The sequence below is a fragment of the Chaetodon trifascialis genome, chromosome 21 (genome assembly GCF_039877785.1).
Source record: "Chaetodon trifascialis isolate fChaTrf1 chromosome 21, fChaTrf1.hap1, whole genome shotgun sequence".
In the NCBI taxonomy this organism is placed as follows: Eukaryota; Metazoa; Chordata; class Actinopteri; order Chaetodontiformes; family Chaetodontidae; genus Chaetodon; species Chaetodon trifascialis.
Window position 1 is genome coordinate 8,027,632 of NC_092076.1, and position 18,739 is coordinate 8,046,370.

Here is an 18,739-nt window from a genome sequence, read left to right on the forward strand (position 1 = left end):
TATTACAAAGTAAAAGTCCTGCCCTCAAAATTTTACTCGAGTCATCAACATCAACAGAAGAAAAAGCAATTATTGTGCAGAATGGCCCATTTCAGAATAAATGTTGAATTATAGTTATTGATACATTACTATGCACACTACTACAATGCTGCCGCTGTATGTACTTTTGAATTTCACCAAGGGATCAATAAAGCCTCATCTTTATCCACAATAATACATAATAATTGATGATTTTTTATTATTAAACAAATATTGTTTTTTTTCCTATTTTATATTTGATTCCTTTCTATGTCTTTTTATACTTCTGATACTACTGCTGCTGCCTGTAACCCCCAAATTTCCCCTGTGAGGGATTAAAAAAGTATTATCTTATCTTATCTTATTATCTGCAAAGCAACTAAAAATAAATGTAGTGCAATAAAAAGTACAACATTTACCTCCAGAGTGTAGAGAAGTATAAAGTCAAATGGAAATAGTCAAATAAAGGTGAAAATTGTACTTAAGCTCTTACGTTACTTTCCACCCAGGAGCCATTTTACTACATCTGCAGTACTTGTGATATTTTAGGTGAATTTAGCGAATAATATTTTTACTTGTAAAAGATTGTTGACTGAACACCACAAACCCTCCACAACGTCCCACAAGACTGCTCTGTAACTTTTATATCTCGTGATATTTTTCTTAATGGGACTGAGCGGCGGGGAGCCAGGTGCGTCTACAAACTAAGCCCCGCCCACGTTTACCTTAAATGTCCATTGCACGGAAATATGATTGGCACAGAGCTACAGCTGCTCGCGCGGTGAGACATGGCGGAGTTCGCAGTCTGACAGAGAGGGCTCTTTGAAGAGTTTTTACACTTTTCAACATGTCGAAACAACTCGGTTTCTGGACCACAGCGTCTCCGTAACGTAAAGGAGCGGAGCTTAAAGCGGCAGACACGTTTTTCTTTTTCTTTTTTTTTCGGGAAGGACGAAGCGGTGGTTGGGAAAATGTGTTGTCATCTTCGCGCAGTCAACAGCCTTGGGCAACAAATATGGCTACTTCTTGTGTATCCTTCAGTTCGGGTTGAAAACCGTCCCGACTGGGCCGAGCGGGAGAGTTTCGGGGAGTCGCCGCAGTAGTCCGAAGTGAAGTCGACCGCGCAGAGAGACTAAGAAGGCTTTGCTTTTCGCGGAGATGGAGCCCAAGCATAAAGAGTTGTTGGAGAAATGTTACCAGAACTTGGTGGAGTCGATAACAGACGCGGACCGAGTTGTGGATGTTTTGGCTCACTGCGGGACCCTCAGCCAGGCGGAACGCTACGAGCTGGGACACAACTGCTCCTCCAGCTCGGAGAAAGTGGACCTCCTCCTGAAGATACTGCTCGGTAAGGACAGAGACCATTTCGCGGAGTTTTGCACAGCCCTGGAGAAGACGCACCCTCACCTGCACGCCGTGCTGCTCAATGGCATCGGACCGGTGGACCATACAACTGGTAAGAAACCGCTGGGTTGATTCCTCCATCGGTATCTGCTCATAACAACGAGGGAAAGATCGTGTGTAAAAGTAGATGAGTGTGGAAGCTTCTGTGGCTTTATGATAGTGATGTTTGAGAGCACTAGAGTTGTGTAGTTTGCTTTTAATCCAACCTGTTTTCGATCCTGCTCTGAGCATGATCTGTCCAACATTTGGGGTATTGACCATATGACAGTTTGATGAACGGCATGACTTTTCCTTTGGGCAAGAATAAACACAGAGAGAGGGGGGGGGGGGGGGGGGGGGCTACACAATCATGTGACCTGATGCTTATTTACACTCACACTACTGTGCTTGTTTCCTTTGCCATGTCACTAAAAGCACAGCCTGCTAGCCCTTTGTGAAAGCTTTTAATGGACCCAAAAGGCTCCAACAATCAATGTAGTGACAGCAGGGCTGCCCCTGTGTGTGTGTGTGTGTGTGTGTGTGTGTGTGTGTGTGTGTGTGTGTGTGTGTGTGTGTGTGTGTGTGTGTGTGTGTGTGAGTGTGTGTGAGAGAGTGTGAGTGTGAGAATCAATAACCCACTGTAGAAGTTAAATGAACGAGTGAAGAATGAAATGTGGGCTCATGCACACAGTGCAGGGATGTGCAGGAGCAGGAAGAAGATGTCAGCTTCGTCTGTGTCCCGGTGCAGCTGCAGCTAACGTTTGTTCTCATTATTAATCTGTAAATGAGCCTTTTTTTTTTAATTGAATGGCAGTTTGGGTTGTGATATATCCATCAAATGGTTTGCAGGGCTGCGACCAATGATCGTTTTCATTATTGATTAGTCTGCTGATTGTTTTCTGCTGATGTATTTGTTCATCAAAATATCAAACTGTCCAAAGCGGCTTTTTCAAAATGCTTCTTTTGTCCGACCAACACTTCAAAACTCAGATATTTACCAAGGAAACAGAAATGCAGCAAACCCTTACAGTTGAGAAGCTGGAAATGCTTTGACAATAAATATATAAACAAATTAGTAGCTGCTTTATTTTCCATTGATTGATTAACTGATTAATCGTTTCACCTCTCATGTCTTGTTTTGTCCGAAGGACAGATGAAAAATCCTGAAACATTCAGTTCACGACAAAGCAGAGAAAAGCGAGAAATCAGCAAATGTGTGTCATTTAATCCAAAGTATTTTTAGTTTTGTGTTGTCCAACTAATCAATTTTGGGTTTTTTTTGTAGTAAAATGTGTTCAGAATGACCTCCCTTAAGCAGTTTAGCATCAACAGAAATCAACAATCAACAGAGTTTAAACTGTGTACCGTCACTTTACTGAGAAATGGCTTTGTTGCACGTTGCCTTTAGGTTTAATGTTCCACCTTCATGACGTATTATTTCACCCTCATCAGTGACTTTATTTCTTAACACGTTCTGCAGAACATTCAGTGTAATATGAGTCATTTTGTCCCGTTTTCCTCACAAAAACACACCACTTTCCCCTCTAAATTAGTTTTTCCTCCCTCATGGCAAAATCCCACAGGAATAATGTCTTTATGATGCTAATAAATGTATCATCATAAGTCAACCTGGCAATGATTTATAAAAAAATCATGTCACTTTGAGACGTAAATCCCTCTTTTGTGTGTAGCTTGCAGTACATGCATAATATTGAGCAGCAGCGGTGGCACATGGTCCTTACTCAGCACCTGTGCTGCACCTTCGCATTTCAGAAGCAGCATTGGCGTTGCTGGTTACGTTGTTCACTCTCAGCTATCGCTTCATACTCAGTGAGCTGAATGGTGAGGTGTTAATTATGCATTTTATTCTGCCCTCATTATTTATGAGAGAACTGAAGCCGCAGAGTGAGTCCATTTTCCTAAGCCTTTTCATTTTTGCGCCGCATTTCACAAACGTGCACCGAGTCTATCTCTGAGCATTGATAGGCTTCCTGCTGCCGAGGAGGTTTGTGCACGAACGTGTTCTGGGCTGGTCTTCGTCGTCTGCAGCTCCCTGCTGGAAGTCACACAGGACACAAATGGGTTGAGCTGCTTTTTGCTACTGGGCAGACAGGTTCCTCCACTGCACAGCCAGGCGACGGGCCTTTCCCCAGCCAAAGCAGTAGCTTGTCACAGCCTATGTGTTTTGATAATACACGCCGTCAGCAGCCTGATTGAGCTGCTCCCCAGTCACCCACCGCCTCAGGGGGTGACAGAGGTGGATCATCTTTGGAATCAAAACAAGGTTAACGAGGGAGCGCCTCGTTAGTTAACCCCAGCAGGCAGCCGAACGTCAACAACAGAGGTGCAAAAATGTAGCAGATTGAAATCAAAGAGCTGCAAGACTTTCGCTGTGATGTGAATGTGATGCATGCCTGTACGGTAGTTTAAAAGGTGCGTGTCCCCGAAGGCTTGTTTGTTTGCTTCTTTTTTTGATAAAAACAAGAAATTCTGTAGTTTTATATAACCGTAGCTTCAGGGCTTGACAGCAGAGACCTTTTGTTAGCAGATTGTTTTCACCTTTTCTGAAGAACAATAAGGTGACGGCAGCATCTCATATGGGTGTGTGTCGCGGCTGACGTGTTCAATTGGCTGCGCTGTGCAACTGCAACAAAAGGCTGTATGTTCAGTCGTATGTTTTCTGTGGATTTCCTGATCTTCTGTCCATTTAAGAGGGAAATAAGTGTCCTCCGTTCTTCCAGCAGACTTTAGGTGTTTAGACAGACACTAGTTAGCATTTCGTTGCACATTCAAAACCTTTTTCCAGCTGTTTCATACCCATGATGGAGCCTCATTAGGCTTTATATTGTGCATCTTATTTCTTTACACAATAAAACAGGAGCCAGGCTAGCGACCCGAGGATCACTTACAGTAAGTTCACAAAGGCAGTTAATGTCTGCACCAAACTGCCTGGTCATTGCTGAGACGTTTCACTCTGAACCTGATTTCATTTTGGGCGCCACGAAGCACGAGTGTCCTCACCAAAGTTCACTGCAATCCACCCAGTAATCGTTAAAGAGGAGCTGAAATGATTGGTCCTGTTGGAGTACAACGGCATGTGGGGGAAATAAAGTTGTATGAGGGTGTGGTGACATGTAGCAGGCGTATGACCATCACCAGCCGAAGTGAAATTTATATCAACTCCACGCTAAGTGAACATTTGCTTTGCCACCGGATACAAATTTGTTCATGTGCGACTTTACGCCGCAGCTTTTAGCGGCTGCAGAGGGAGCTGCATGAAATCTGATAAACTGCCACGCTCATGCTGTCTAATGGGCCTTTTTTCAGTTACAGCAGGAAAAGCACGAGTGTAAATAACAAAATTAATGATGGCTGAATTCTGTGCTGCAAACTGCATCATGCTGACTAGTGTCTTTGTGTTGAATAAGATGTTAATGTTATTAATGGCAACTGTGCTTTAATGTCTGCTGTGAAACAGTCTGGTTTTATCATTACAGTAAATAATTTCTCTGCCCATGACATCACAATTTCAACACTATCTTTGCTTGAATGTGCAAAGATGGTGATAGATTTCGCCTTTGTCTGTTGAATTATCTTGCCCGATCAATGTTTTATTTTATGACTTCCTCCGTGTCCACTTCCTGGACCTGTTGCATCAGTGAATAAGACAACGTGACCTTATGGACTCGCGCAGGATAAGAAGTCGCTTTTACCTCCAGATCATATTTAACTCATTGTAGGACAATCAGATCTGAGGAGGAACATGAGCCTTTTAAAGATTCGGTTGTCGTGACTTAAAAAAAAAAAGAGATCAACCCAAATGAGACACTTGAGCGGTGAGGGTCAGACCCGCAGCGAGGTCCGGGTCACATGACTTCCACGGAGCAGAAAAGTGAGTGTGCTATGACACAGGGAACCTTGCCCATTGAGAGACTCTCTGCTCAAACAGAGTCATGGGAAACTTAAGCTAGAGCGAGAACAAAGAGAGCTTGATCCATGGGATGCCACGGTTCCTGAGGCACATCAGTCTTTTTTTTTTTTTCCTCTCTTTCAGTCCTTTGCTGGGAAAAAGAGGGGTGAGCCATGTTAGCTGGGCTCCTTCCAGTCTTAATCAAACTCATAGTCTCCTTTAGCTAGTGGGAACTCAGCCAGCCAGGGATTGATTTAGAGTACTGAGACGTGGGTAAATAGAACCGTTTGTCATGCTCCCGCTCCGAGCCGAGAGCTAGACTTTACATCAGGGGTGGAAGTTGCTGATTTAACCGAACCCTAAGCCGCTCATCCCACGGCCGAGTTAGATCTCAGCAAATGTGCACTGCTGGCTGTTTGATCGAGACTTGTGCAGTCTGCGAAATGTTTTAAGCACCATTAAAATGCCTTTTTCTTTTTTCTTTCCTGACACACTTAAAGGAGGAAATGTGTGGAGGTGCTTGTTTGAGTCACGTCTGATGCAGAGAGGGAGCAGTGCCGCTGCACCTCAGCCGACAAAACATTATTAAACAACAGTTTTGGCAATCTGTGGATTGTTTGTCAATCCAAGTTTCTCTGTTTATAGAATAAAAATGACTTCACCTTGAGCTTTAGTGTTTTCTGTTTTTATTCTCATATGCGCATGTAAATTTGAAGCTATAGGTCAGTCGATTCAAGATACGTAAGGACCGATATCGATATTTGACACAGATGTAAATCAGATAATGATACATCAGTCTTTAAAAGCCTTTTGTAAAGAACTGTGACCATATTGGAGCTGAAGAATAAACCTGTCAGTGCCACCATGAAACGATTAATGGGCAGCTATTAAAACACCAAACACTTGCTTGTTCCAGCTTTTCCATGTTTTGTGTTGGCTGCTTTTCTTTATCTAAAGTGGTAGAAATCTAACTAACCCTGTCTAATATCATTACCTTTGAGTTAAGGTAATTATGGTAGCCATTTCTCACTTTGTTCAGTCATTTTCTAGACATAATGATTAACCAGTTAATTGAAAAAAGAAGTAATCCTGCCAAGTGCTAATGAAAATAATCATTACTTGCAGCCCTACACTGTTTCTAAATGACATCCATATATCTGCAAGAACATGCATTCTAGATCTAGTTCTGGCTTTGGTACCCAATAGCATATGCCATCATGATATGAAAGATGCCATAAACATGTTAAACTTCGGCACAATGTGGCTTTAACAGACGAATCCTGAAAATGATCAATAGTCCCACCAGTGATGAAAACGATTGTTCCTTCAGCTTCTTTTCAAAAGTTACTTTAACTTTGCTTTTTCAAGTAACACAATCCTCTCCATAATACTTAGTGTTGCACTGAGGCTTCCTCTCTGTACAGTTAATTATGAATCACTGTAGGCTATAAAAGAAGGGGCTTTCACGGGGGGCGGGGGGGGGACTGTGTGATGTTGTCAGAGGAGATAAAAGGAGAAGCTCTGAGGCTGCAGCCTCTTTGGGGCCCTGGCTAGTCAGTATTCAAGCTCCCTGCCCAACTGATAATTAGCCACACTCTGCTGTCAGCCCACAGGCCCGTCATCGCAAGTTGGGGAAAGTCCCACCTTATTATGTCTCCAGCTGGCCCCTTTTTTCAGCAAAGGCCCCTGAATGTAACCTAAGCCACGGAGCCTTGATGTCGCATACAATGCCGCAGATAATCATCTTACTGTAATGCAGACATGGTCGAGTACACTCACAACTGACTTTAATGTTTTGTTCGCCTGGCAGGGTCCACTTACAGCATCTTGTCCACCATGCCGTCGGACTCAGAAAGCAGCAGCTCTCTCAGCAGCTTAGGTGAGTGTGGCGCTCACGGTGGTGTTCAGGTGACAGGTGTACAAATATATATATCAAAAAAATCCAAAATGTTATCTTCTATGTGCAAAGAACCAACCTTAGCACACACTCAAAAGATAATATGCATCAACTAAGAGTCAGTCATTGGTTGCTGCTTGTTTAGACTCTGAGCACATGCAAGTGATTACACAGATGTGAGAAGGATTTAGAAACCCTCTACCCCCAAACACACACACACACACAGACCTGGTTCATTTAGTCCTAGGATTTGACCGGTTCATGCCACTGAACGGGAAACACAACTTTGATTTGCATCAGCGGGGGATTCCTGTGTGACATATTCACAAAAACTGTGGTTAATGAGTACGACAGCGAGGCCGATGACTAAAGAAGTAGAATATCAACCCGATTTTGGCAGCACAAATGTGAGCAATGATTAAAAAGGTGTCTTCTTCTTATGTACTGTAAATGAATGTGTAGATTTTTGGTCCAGGAGCTGCAACAAATACAAGTTTTCAGTAAAAAGTTGTAAAAAGACTTTTTAGTCTCCAGTTTTATGGAAGCACATGTCAGTTATACTTTTTAAGATTTTAGAGAAATCAAGCTTTTAAAGACGTTGATGGCGCCCATCATTTGAGCCTTGTGAAGGACACATGCCACCAGTGACATGCTGACTCACGCAGGTACGCCCGGTCAAGCCTCCTCCCCTCCGCCCGCCCAAATGGACAGCCACCAGGTGAGCGAGAAGATGGAGACGGTTCTGTTCCAGCTCCGACACGTGACCCGCGAGAGGGACGACCTCCGTAAACGCCTGGCCCTCTCTTCGCCTGGAACCACCTTCGATGACTGCAGGTACTGTGCTGGTCTCGTGCCCCTAAGTGCCTGTTTTCCAAAACAAACATTTGCAGAAAAGGGCAGTGATCCCGTGTGCACTTGCACGCTGTGAATAGAGGCATTTTGCCTTGTTCAGCCTTTGAAAGCAACAGAGAAAACAACCGAGTTGAGGTCATACGTGACGCAAAATTGTTTTAAAATATGCTCAAGTCTGTAAAACAAGGGGTAAGCATGCAATTTTTATGATGCCCCTCTTCCCTCGTGTTCCCGTAAGCACAAAGTTTGTGATGTTTATCTCGCTCTGACTTCTCTCATCCTCCCATGTGGCATCTTAAAAACTCAGTTTTTTCTGCCTTCTTCCCTCTCTGTGTAATAGACCAAACTCGAAAGCAGGTCATGACTACGAGCGTCTGAAGCTGCAGTGCATGAAGGCGATGGCAGACCTGCAGTCCCTGCAGAACCAGCACAGCACCACCCTGAAGAGGTGCGAGGAGGCTGTGAAGAAAGCAGACTTCTACCAGTGAGTGGAAGAGCCTACTACAGGGCCTTTGTAAATTTTTTAACAGCCGCCGCATTTGTGCTGTATTTATTTGCGCTCCGCCTGCAGGGTAGTAGCTGGTACTCAGCTCCCTCTCTGACACACTCACAGCAGATTGCATAGAACAGATTTTATTTCTGTGAAAGTAATAGGGATGAAGCCTGTATATCAGTCCAAAAGCTGATGAGTTAAACCCGTGAAACACCCGTCAATTTAATTTCATGTTTTTCTTTGCAAAGTTTTTATTGTCTTAGCAGCATAAACCCTGAGTCGTCTTTTCAGACCAAAGGTTGAGAGACTGAATTACTCCTCTATAAGTAATGCCCTTAAAGAGTTCATGCCAAAGCGTGGCCCTGTAATCATCATCATCTGAATCCTGTGTGCATGGCACGGCATCTGTGCCATGAGGATAATGCTACCAACAGAGCATTTGTTGTCCCGTGAAATAAGCTGTGCCGAGTTGACATGAAGGCGGGGGGGGCGGTGGTCCATTTGTGTGAGGCCATACTGTCTCCAAAGTGTAGGGAACTAACATCTGTCCCCAATGCAAACAGGCGGATGAAGGATTATTGCCACGTTTAAGCCTCTCCTTCTGAACCCTGTTTGCACATCAGAGAGAGTCTTTATTTATTACTGTCCTGTCTGCCTCTGCACTTATCCATTTTAACTAAACACCAACCTCTCTGAATGTGAAAACACATTGTACTGAGATCAATAAGTCACTTAACACATAGGCTAGCATTAGGACTCAGTAATCATGAAGGATTTTATTGATCCTCATTGTATTCATGTCTGTGCCGTGTCCAGTTAAGCAGTATGACATAAGAGGCTTTTTTATCTGTTAATATCAGCATAAAACTAATTAGCATCTCTGAAGTGGCATAAAGACCTGAAAAGAAGGGTTTTTAGACAATATTCAAAATATTACTGTATGATTTTTTTTTTTAACTCCGCTGTAAATTACTGCATATCAGAGTCAATGAGAAAGTTCCTTTAGAGAGTGAGCTTGAACCTGTCTACAGTTGTAGCCTGTGTCTGATTTTTAATTTATTTAGTTTGATTGTTATGTAAGGTTACCAAAAACAAGCTTTGGTTTGAGCCGGGCACATCTAAAAATAAGCCATATTATGCTCAGAACCCGAGGAGAGTAAAATCCTGTCCATTAATTTGTAGAAATTGTGGAGTGTTGTTTCCGAGAAGTGCTAAAATGATGAGTTGATTGAAAGGAAATTACAGTAATCAACAGCAATTTTCATAATCAGTTAATCATTTAAGTAGTTTATCAAGCAAAATGCCAGACAGCCTCTGTTTCCAGCTTCTCTAATGAGGGGATTTGCTGCTTTTCACTGTTTTGTGTCGCTGTGATTTAAATGTCTTTTGGGTTTTGGACAGTCTGCAAAATGAAAACTTCACCTCGTGTTCTCGGAACTCGTGATGGACATTTTTCTTGTACAACCCTGATTCCAAAAAAGTTGGGACACTGTGCGAATGCAGTCATTCACAAATGAAATGCGTTTGCCGACAGTTTTACAAAGTGTTCCTGAGCTCATGTAGTAACATGCCTTTCCAGGATGCCCCTTTCATACCCAATCATGACACTATCATCTGTTACCAATGAACCTGTTTACCTGTAGAATGATCCAAACAGGTGTTTCTGGAGCGTCAAAGTCAGAATAAGCATGTATTTACAAAAATCTATGAAATTAATGAGGTCATTGAATTAAATGTATTGTTTGAGTATATGTCAAAAGCACTCACATTCTGGTTTTATTTATGTTTTGCACAGCGTCCCAACTTTTTTGGAATCAGTTGTAAAATGTTTTCTGTGAAGTAAACAGTGCATCTAAATCATCGTATTATATGCTAAATAATCATTAGTCGAGTATTTGTTGGTCCGTGACTCAAAGGGAATAGTCATACTTTTTCTTGGCTTCAAGCGCTGTGATGCTGATTTTAAACATGGCTGGCAGCGCCCACGGTCTGATGGTACTTTCTGTGGTGTCTCCTCAGCACGCTGCACAGCCGTCTGGCGAGCGAGCACGCCCAGCTGAAAGACGAGCTGGAGGTGGTGAGGCAGGACAACATCCAGCTGGTCAGGGAGCACAACCACGTGAAGCAGGCCTGCGAGGAGCTGAGGAGGCTGCACGACGACGACCAGAGAGAGCTGGCCGACATGAGGATGCTGCACCAGCAGGTACAGGTGGAACTGGCAATCCTGTCTAAATGTATGCTTACGCAGCAACATACAGGTGCAAACTGTCCACACACAAAGTAGCACTCATGCACTCATTCCCATCTCAGACTGCCTTTGAGATTTAATCATTTGGGTCTTGACATTTGAGACAGAAATCGACGTAGTTCTCGCTCGCTGACCATTGCTTCCAAGACGTCACTCAGAGGAATGGGGTCAGACGAGCTCGTCCTCCCATGTCTCCATCGATCAAAGCGTTCTTTCAAATGAGACAAATGACTTAACCTGCGTCTTTTACTGTTCATCCGTCTGACATTCAGTCAGAAGGTCAGATCATTAAATGTTTGCAGTAGCTTACATAACAGTGGGGGTTGTCTTGCATTGCTCTTTGATAGCAAAGATACATGCCTCATTGAGCTCAGAGCTCATGTCATCATTATGTAAACTGATGTTCAGCTTCAGTCAGATTGGGATGCAAATTAGCTCAGTGAGGTCGGTCCACAGTCGACCTTTGTTGTGTAGTTGTTAGATGCCAGTGATAAACTACATACTGGACTTTGTCTTTTGAGAAACATATCTTGATTTGTCCTCTAGTGTTTTTCCGCTTGTGTACTTTAGCAGTGTGCTAGTAAAAGAACAATCTATATCTGGAAGGATATGTGTGCATACGTAGGATTAAGGTTGATGGCCTACTTACCTGGTCTGGAGTAGGACAGAGGAAGGAGGTACAATCACTTTCACTTCCTGTATGAGGCAAAGTCCTGCACTTGTGCTGATGCACATGTATGACCATGTTGACTAAATTATCTTGCATAATCATATAAATCGTTTCCTATTTCTTGGATTTTTTTTTGTTTATGTTTTTGGTATTTTTAGCTGTTAGCCGGTCAGTATAGAGGCAGACAGGAAACATTGTGAGAGTTAGGACTTCATGACACACAACAAAGATCTCTAAAACTGAACTGAGATCATTGTGACAGTTCTCATGATCAACACATGAACTGAGTAAATGTAATCGTAGTTAAGTTCATGAAACTTTACTAACATATCTGTTACTGTCACACAATCCTGTTCAGTTTATGTTCACGCCACAAACTAACTGCATCAGTGATAAAGTTATTTTTCTAACTTAAATTTAAAACTTCATTATTTACATTAAAGTTCACCTGAATTGTAGATGTAAGTGGAATTAAATAAAATCTTATCTTTGTGTAATTGTAGTGAGACACTCAGTTCATTACATTGTTTGTCAGCATCCCTATTGTCCTTTAAATGCTCCATGAATAGATGAAACTGGCAGTCCCATTGTACTCCTCCAATCCAGCGAGGCACCTGAATGATGTCATTTACAGGTGATGAGAGAGGGGTCCTCTGATGTCCTCAACAAGCTGTATGACACAGCAGTGGACAAGTTGGAGGCCATGAAGAGCGACTACGAGGCCCTGAGGAAGCGCTACAACGAGAAGACGGCCGGTCACAACGCAGACCTGAGTCGTCTGGACCAGGCTGAGGAGGAGAACCACCGGCTGCAGAAACAGCTGGACATGCTGCTGAAGCAGAGAGACGCCGCCATCCACTATCAGCAGCAGTACTCCTCATCTATAAGAAGGTGACGCACACACGAAACCAGCGGCACTAAAAAGCTCCCAGCACAAACTCAGCAGCTGTAAAACATGTAATGATTAACAGCAGTGGCTGCAAACTTTGCTACAAACTCAGTGCTTGAGTTTAATGCCAAGGTCAAATGTGCAGAGTGCTGAAACATTCTTTATCCAAGGCAGGTGAAGCTTTGCAGATGGGCAGATGCTTTCACGTTTCCTTTATGATGCTTTAATTGTGAGCATGGTCACTTTGCAGGTTCGACAACACGCAGCAAGAACTGTCCAAGGCCGCAGCCCAGAACAAGGAGCTGCAGCGAGAGATGGAGCGGCTGCAGTCCGAGGTGACGCGGCTCAAGACGCAGCAGCTCAAGGCCGCCAAAGACTGTGAGAAGTACAAGGAGGAGCGGGACTCGGTGATCAACGAGTACCGCCTGATCATGAGTGAGCGGGACCAGGTGATAAAAGAGGTGGACCGGCTTCAGACCGGGCTGGAAATGGCAGAGGCGAAGCTGAAGAACACCTCTTCAGAGAGACGGGTGGCTAACGAGGAGCTGGAGGCTCTCCGACAGGTAAGAGTTAAGTTTGGTTTAAACGTTAAGGACTGGGAGAACAGATAGTCCTGTTTGGATTGTGGATTTGTAGAAATGCATCTTTAAAACAGGTTAATTTTAAGATCATGAATGTGAAAGACTTGTAAGAAGTTTGTGGTTTTATTCTATGAGATTTTATTGATCCCCAGGCAGTGTCACAGCTGCACAAGAAACAGACCAAAGACGTCGGTACAAAATTAAAAATAAACACTCTTCATGTATCAGAGTGAGACAGAAGATTCAGACAGTTATGAGCATTTCTCTCATTGTTGATCTCTATTATCCACTTGTGATATGAAGGAGCTGGCCTCAGCACTGGTGGACAGGGACCGGGCCATCTGCGAAAAGAACGAGCTGCTGGAGAAATACTGCCACGAGGTGAAGGACAAGGCCGAGGCCCAGAAGGAGCTGAGCCAGGCCTGCAAGGACATCGAGACGGTGCGCGAGGAGAGGGACGTGGCCCGCAAGGAGAGGACGGAGGCCATTATCCAGAGGGACCAGCTGCTGCGAGAGTATTACCAGGCTAGACAGGTAGCCAGACAGACGGGAGATTTATCATTACAAGTGCAGGGATTGACTTATTCCTCTGACAATAATCCCTTCATCCCATCTCATATAGTAGTAATAAATGTTTTTGTTTTTTTTTTCCCAGCAGCTGGCAGGTTCCCACACATTGAATCTGTTGAGAAACGTGAGCATCACCCGTCACACACTGTTTCAATGTGATTGTCAGATTAATTGCAAAGAAAGCGATGAGAGTCCTGCATTAGGAAATTACCAGCAATTACGAAGAAAAGGCTCCCTGACTCTGAAGAAAACTGCACTGCATCAGAAATGGATAATTAAGCCAAACAAGGGCACAGTAAAGTCTAATGGAATTAATTTAGCTATGGACTTAATTAATGCTCTTACTGCACTTGGCAGTCTCTCTGCTGTACGGTTATTTAGAGACGGAGAGAGAGCGTGTGCTGCAGATACACCAGAGACATACACTTAATATCCTATATCTGACCCACTTCAAACCACACTGCCTAATCCAATCTGTGACTGTCACGCCTCAAGCTACCTTTACAAGACTGCACAGGCAGATGCTTTGTAGTTTGCAGCAGTTTGTCGGAGATGTGTATGGTTAAACATGATGAAAAAATTCATCTTGAGGTCAGTTAAGTTGACTGCTTTCTTATTTTTCTCAAAAACTGCAGAATGTTCTGAACTCGCCATGTAAAAGGATCTTCATTTAGCCTTCAGACTGCATTAAAATGGGGCTTCGATGGTGTGGATGTATTGCAACCAAACCAAAAATGATCCTGGATGCCCAGTTTAAACAACACATCAGTGGGTTTGAAGGTTTAACACATGCCTGAACACAGCGCAGCGGCTGTTAAAACCATAAAACAAGATTTTACTGTCTGCAAAGTTACTGTGGACAATGACTGCAAGGTTAAAAGAAGAAGTACCCCCTTCATCTTACAAAGCCAACCTCCGGGAGTGTGTGTTTGCATGTATTTGACGCAAATACAATGTTCACATCATCAGTAACAATTGATGACGTGTGGCTAGGTTAAACTTGTTGCCAAACCGCTGTTTATTTTATTTTACTTAATTTCTGTGTGTGTGCTTCAGAACACTTGCTGAGCTAAAGCTGCAGCCTCAAGTGTCTCAAATATTTGTTGGAGGGAAAAGCACGATATTAGATCAAAAGCACCTCGCTGCTCGTGCCGTCTGTGCAGCCCTACACTGATCTCCATCGCCGTGCTTTTCCTTCACCTCCACCAGAAACAAGACTCTGCCACTCTGGACATGGAGCGAGCCAACAAGGAGATCGACATGCTGAGGAAGCAGTACGAGGCCATCTCTCAGGAGCTGAAGGAGGCCCTGCAAGAGGCCGAGGTAGCCAAGTGTCGACGCGACTGGGCCTTTCAGGAGAGGGACAAGATCGTGGCCGAGCGGGAGAGCATTCGGTGAGCAGCGGGTTCAAAAGTCTACCTTTGTTATGCGGAAGTAGGTTAGATTTATGATGCACGTGAGTCAAGTGAAGACTGAAATAGATTTGTTTACATTTGCTGTGATGCCTTATGAAAACGTGTGCATCTGTCAGCACGCTGTGTGACAACCTGAGGCGAGAGAGGGACAGAGCTGTGAGCGATTTGGCAGATGCTCTGAGGAACCTGGATGACACGAGGAAACAAAAGAACGATGCTGCACGGGAACTCAAAGAACTAAAGTGAGTCACTCCTCTACAACTTCCTGCCATGCTTATGCCATCTTCTGCACTATTTTTAGGATTAAATCTTGAATTTTATTCAGTAAGTTGCTACAAGAAGAGCGCAGAGCCTGTGCTCTTCTTGTTTTGGGATCCAAAAAGTAGATTTCTTATACTGGATCTTTTGTGCCACCCGGTGGATGAGTTGTGTCACTGACTGAGCAAAGTTCAGATCTCTTCTAAAGGTGACTGTCCTCACTCAGGAGCTACACTTTTTATGTTTCCTGCAGAGAAAAGATGGAAGACCAGTTAGAAAAGGAAGCAAGGTTTCGTCAGCTCATGGCTCACAGTTCACATGATTCAGCCATCGACACAGACTCGATGGAGTGGGAGACGGAAGTTGTAGAATTTGAAAAGCACAGAGTAAGAACCGCTTCTTAAATGTATCTTCAGTAATTCACTATTTGTTCTCTCAAACTGTAACTGAACAGATTCTCTATTCTTCAGGATATGGATTTGAAAGCTCTTGGGTTTGATATCGCTGAAGGGGTAAATGATCCTTATTTACCAGGAGATTGTGGCATATTTGTCAGTAAGGTGGATAAAGGAAGTATTGCTGAAGGGAGATTGAGGTAAATGTCTTGCTGTTTTGCCTCCTCGCACATTTTTTTAGAGCTGGTTATCATTTGAATTATATTAAACACTTTGTTTGCAAGAATATGAACAAGTTTTAAGCCTTTTGTTACTTGGCACTTTTTAAAACTTTAAAACAGTCCTACGTTTTTATTCATGAATCTGAATTTAATTCATTGAGCTGTCACTCTGTTCTCTCTGTGCAGGGTGAACGATTGGTTGTTGAAAATTAATGACGTGGACCTGACCAATAAGGACAGGAAGCAGGTGATCAAAGCGGTGCTGAGCGGCGAGGGAGTGATCAATATGGTGGTTCGCAGAAGGAAGTCACTAGGAGGACGGATCATCACTCCGATCCAGATCAACGTGGCTGGACACAAAGGTCGGCTTTGAATAGGAAATCAGCGTTACCATTTAGATGCTGCTGTTAACATGCGACCAATGACATTCCAGCACACCACATAGTAGTTATTAATGTTATTTAGTACTGCACATGCAATGATTAAAGGTTTAGTGGTGTACCTGTTTTTGTTGTTTGATGTTTTTGTTATAAACAGATGATATATATTTGACAGTTAACGTGACATTTTAATAAGGTTTCTGGTTCTTTTTCTGTCTTACAGACAGTGGCATTGGACTGGAAAGTGGTGTGTTTGTAGCCACTTTGGCTCCAGGCAGTCCAGCTGCCAGAGACTGCGCTCTTACTGTTGGGGATAGACTGTTAGCTGTGAGTATGCTGCCCAGAATTTAAGTTTAACTTACACTGACAAGACATGATGCACATTTAATGCCACGAAAGAGCTGTTTGGGTATAGAGTTGGGCTGCTAGTGCCCTCTGCTGTCCACAGATATGTTGTGTTTGGCACACTGGTCCAAAATATGCGCTCTATACTCAAGCTCTGAAGGGCAGTTAATGTACAGGAAAGTTGCGCATGTTACTGTTTTATCCTATGAGGAAATGATGCAGTGATACAGCTGCAGCATTGAATAGCTTCTAGTAGTGTCAGATTTTAAAAAGCAGTTATTTATTCCTCTCCACCATCTGTTTATCACGCTGTCCTTGGAGGCAAGTTGTGGCCGCTGGCGTTTGTCCTGACCTTGTGTTTTCCCTCACTACAGATCAATGGAATCGCACTTGATAACAAGTCGCTCTCTGAATGTGAGTCTCTGCTAAGGAACTGTCGTGATTCTCTCAGCATCTCCCTCATGAAGGTGAAGTCCTCAGGCCAGCAACACACCACAGAGACCACCACTGATCTAGTCGCGGACACTGACGTAGACTCAAACAAAGAGGGCCCTTTAGAAAGACATGTAGAACAGACACAGAGACCTTTAAAAGCATCTCTGTTAAAGATGTAATGTTTTCTAAATCTGTGAGACTTTTTAATGAGTTGTTAGTTTTGCTAGTGGGAGAAGTATTATTTCTCTCAAAGCTTGAACAAGTAAATCAAAAACAGCAGAGTAATAGTGATTTGAAAGCATCTGTGACGCCACACTTGTAGCTACGCCTGGCTTCTCCTCCAATATTATAATATTATTTAGCCGTAGCCTCCCTAGCATTGTTCCTTAGTTATGTGACTTATGACACCCTTGCTGTCTGAATCCATGTTTGTTAGACTGTCATTGGTCCGCTCATGCAAGGCGTTGACTGATTGATATGTCTTGTAGCATATAAAAAAACTCCATGTGGACATGTTAACAAGGTTAAAACCTCTTTACCTTCAGCAACTTACTTTGAGAAAGTGTTAATTTTACAATACTGGAGCAATCATCCAATTTCCTAAAACAACTGGTACATTTTACTGCTGAAAAGTCTACTGAGAACTTTTAATGTGAGGAACATCTCTAGCTTTTTGCATGTCGGAGGATCCCATGTTTTAATTTTGTAAATAAAGTATAATTTACCTCTTTCCTCCACAGTTCCTCCCACAGAGCTGTTCTGGACAGAGTTTATTTGAAAGTTTGAGAGACACAGAAAAGATCTCCCGGCTCCAGTCCTGCGAGATCCACACCAGGAACTGCAGGAACTCCAAGCACAACTGCTCCACTCAAACAGACGTTTGCAGCTGTGACAGAGGGGGCGAGGCGTGCAAGGATACGGGCGACTCTCTGGACAGCAGCGGCAGCAGTGCTCACTGCCACAGCAAGCCTTTCTCCAACAGCTCCCTACACTCCCGCTCCCTTTCCTCCTCCCACAGTCCCTCAGAGCCCCACCCGGACTTCTGCTACAGGAGGCAGGACCTCCACCATCGCCCCTTCACCTTCACCCCTGTGCTCTCTGACTGCAGCTCACCTCAGACCGCAGTGGAACGAGGGCAGAGCTCGCCAACGAAGCCCAGCGGAGGCACGTGGCCTAAAGTCATAGTGGGAGCTTCTATTCCTGAGTGCGCCCAGCTCTCCATCTACAAAAAAACCAAACAGAGGAAGTCCATCTTTGATGTGAATGCTTTCAGGAGGCCCGAGGCACCAAAACTGGACTACATGTCTCTTTCTCAGTTGCCCAAGCACTCGCCGCAGAGCTCCATATCTGAATCTGCTCAGACCCCTCCCACCCCGCCGGCCAGGAGCGACTCGTTCAGGTTCAAACATCGCCAGCAGAACAGCTCGGCGTCTGACTCCACCATCACCACCGGCACTCCCCCGGCCTCCCCAGCCCAAGCCACATGCCGACAGGATGATGGAGAGGCAGGGAACCAACTCTATTACACTGATGCTCCTCCAGGAGAGTCCAAGAGTGGCTCCAAGAAACCCGCTGAGGAAGAGGGGAGTCGACACCAGGTGGAGGAGCGGGGAAAGAGGAGGTACCGGCCGAAATCTGCACCGGCACTACGGCGAAATGTGACACCATTACACATCCCAGTTCCCATGCAGGTATGTTAGACGCCGTCCTTATCTGATCTGGCATTCTATTCATTTATGTGTGTTTTAACAGTTTGTCGACTGCAGCCTCAGTGTCATT

The 18,739-nt window shown here is 44.0% G+C and overlaps 1 protein-coding gene across 7 annotated transcripts in view; it reads left to right on the plus strand.

The window, feature by feature from the left end:
* Positions 1–773: 773 nt before the first annotated feature.
* Positions 774–18,739, plus strand: part of LOC139349493 (disks large homolog 5-like) — a 30,885-nt gene continuing 12,919 nt past the window's right edge. For 2 of the 7 annotated variants that reach the window (XM_070990348.1, XM_070990351.1), the window contains exons 1-17: positions 1,061–1,474; positions 7,122–7,190; positions 7,874–8,042; positions 8,401–8,544; positions 10,573–10,756; positions 12,106–12,362; positions 12,611–12,923; positions 13,245–13,475; positions 13,597–13,635; positions 14,721–14,905; positions 15,043–15,168; positions 15,438–15,570; positions 15,655–15,779; positions 15,987–16,162; positions 16,404–16,507; positions 16,900–16,992; positions 17,701–18,651. In XM_070990348.1, coding sequence (XP_070846449.1) covers positions 1,177–1,474; positions 7,122–7,190; positions 7,874–8,042; positions 8,401–8,544; positions 10,573–10,756; positions 12,106–12,362; positions 12,611–12,923; positions 13,245–13,475; positions 13,597–13,635; positions 14,721–14,905; positions 15,043–15,168; positions 15,438–15,570; positions 15,655–15,779; positions 15,987–16,162; positions 16,404–16,507; positions 16,900–16,992; positions 17,701–18,651 — 3,597 coding nt within the window. In that variant the 5' untranslated portion in view covers positions 1,061–1,176. Of the gene's footprint in view, positions 1,475–7,121; positions 7,191–7,873; positions 8,043–8,400; positions 8,545–10,572; positions 10,757–12,105; positions 12,363–12,610; positions 12,924–13,244; positions 13,476–13,596; positions 13,636–14,720; positions 14,906–15,042; positions 15,169–15,437; positions 15,571–15,654; positions 15,780–15,986; positions 16,163–16,403; positions 16,508–16,899; positions 16,993–17,700; positions 18,652–18,739 lie in introns of all 7 variants that reach the window. The other 5 variants (XM_070990353.1, XM_070990355.1, XM_070990350.1 and 2 more) reach the window with 4 other exon arrangements.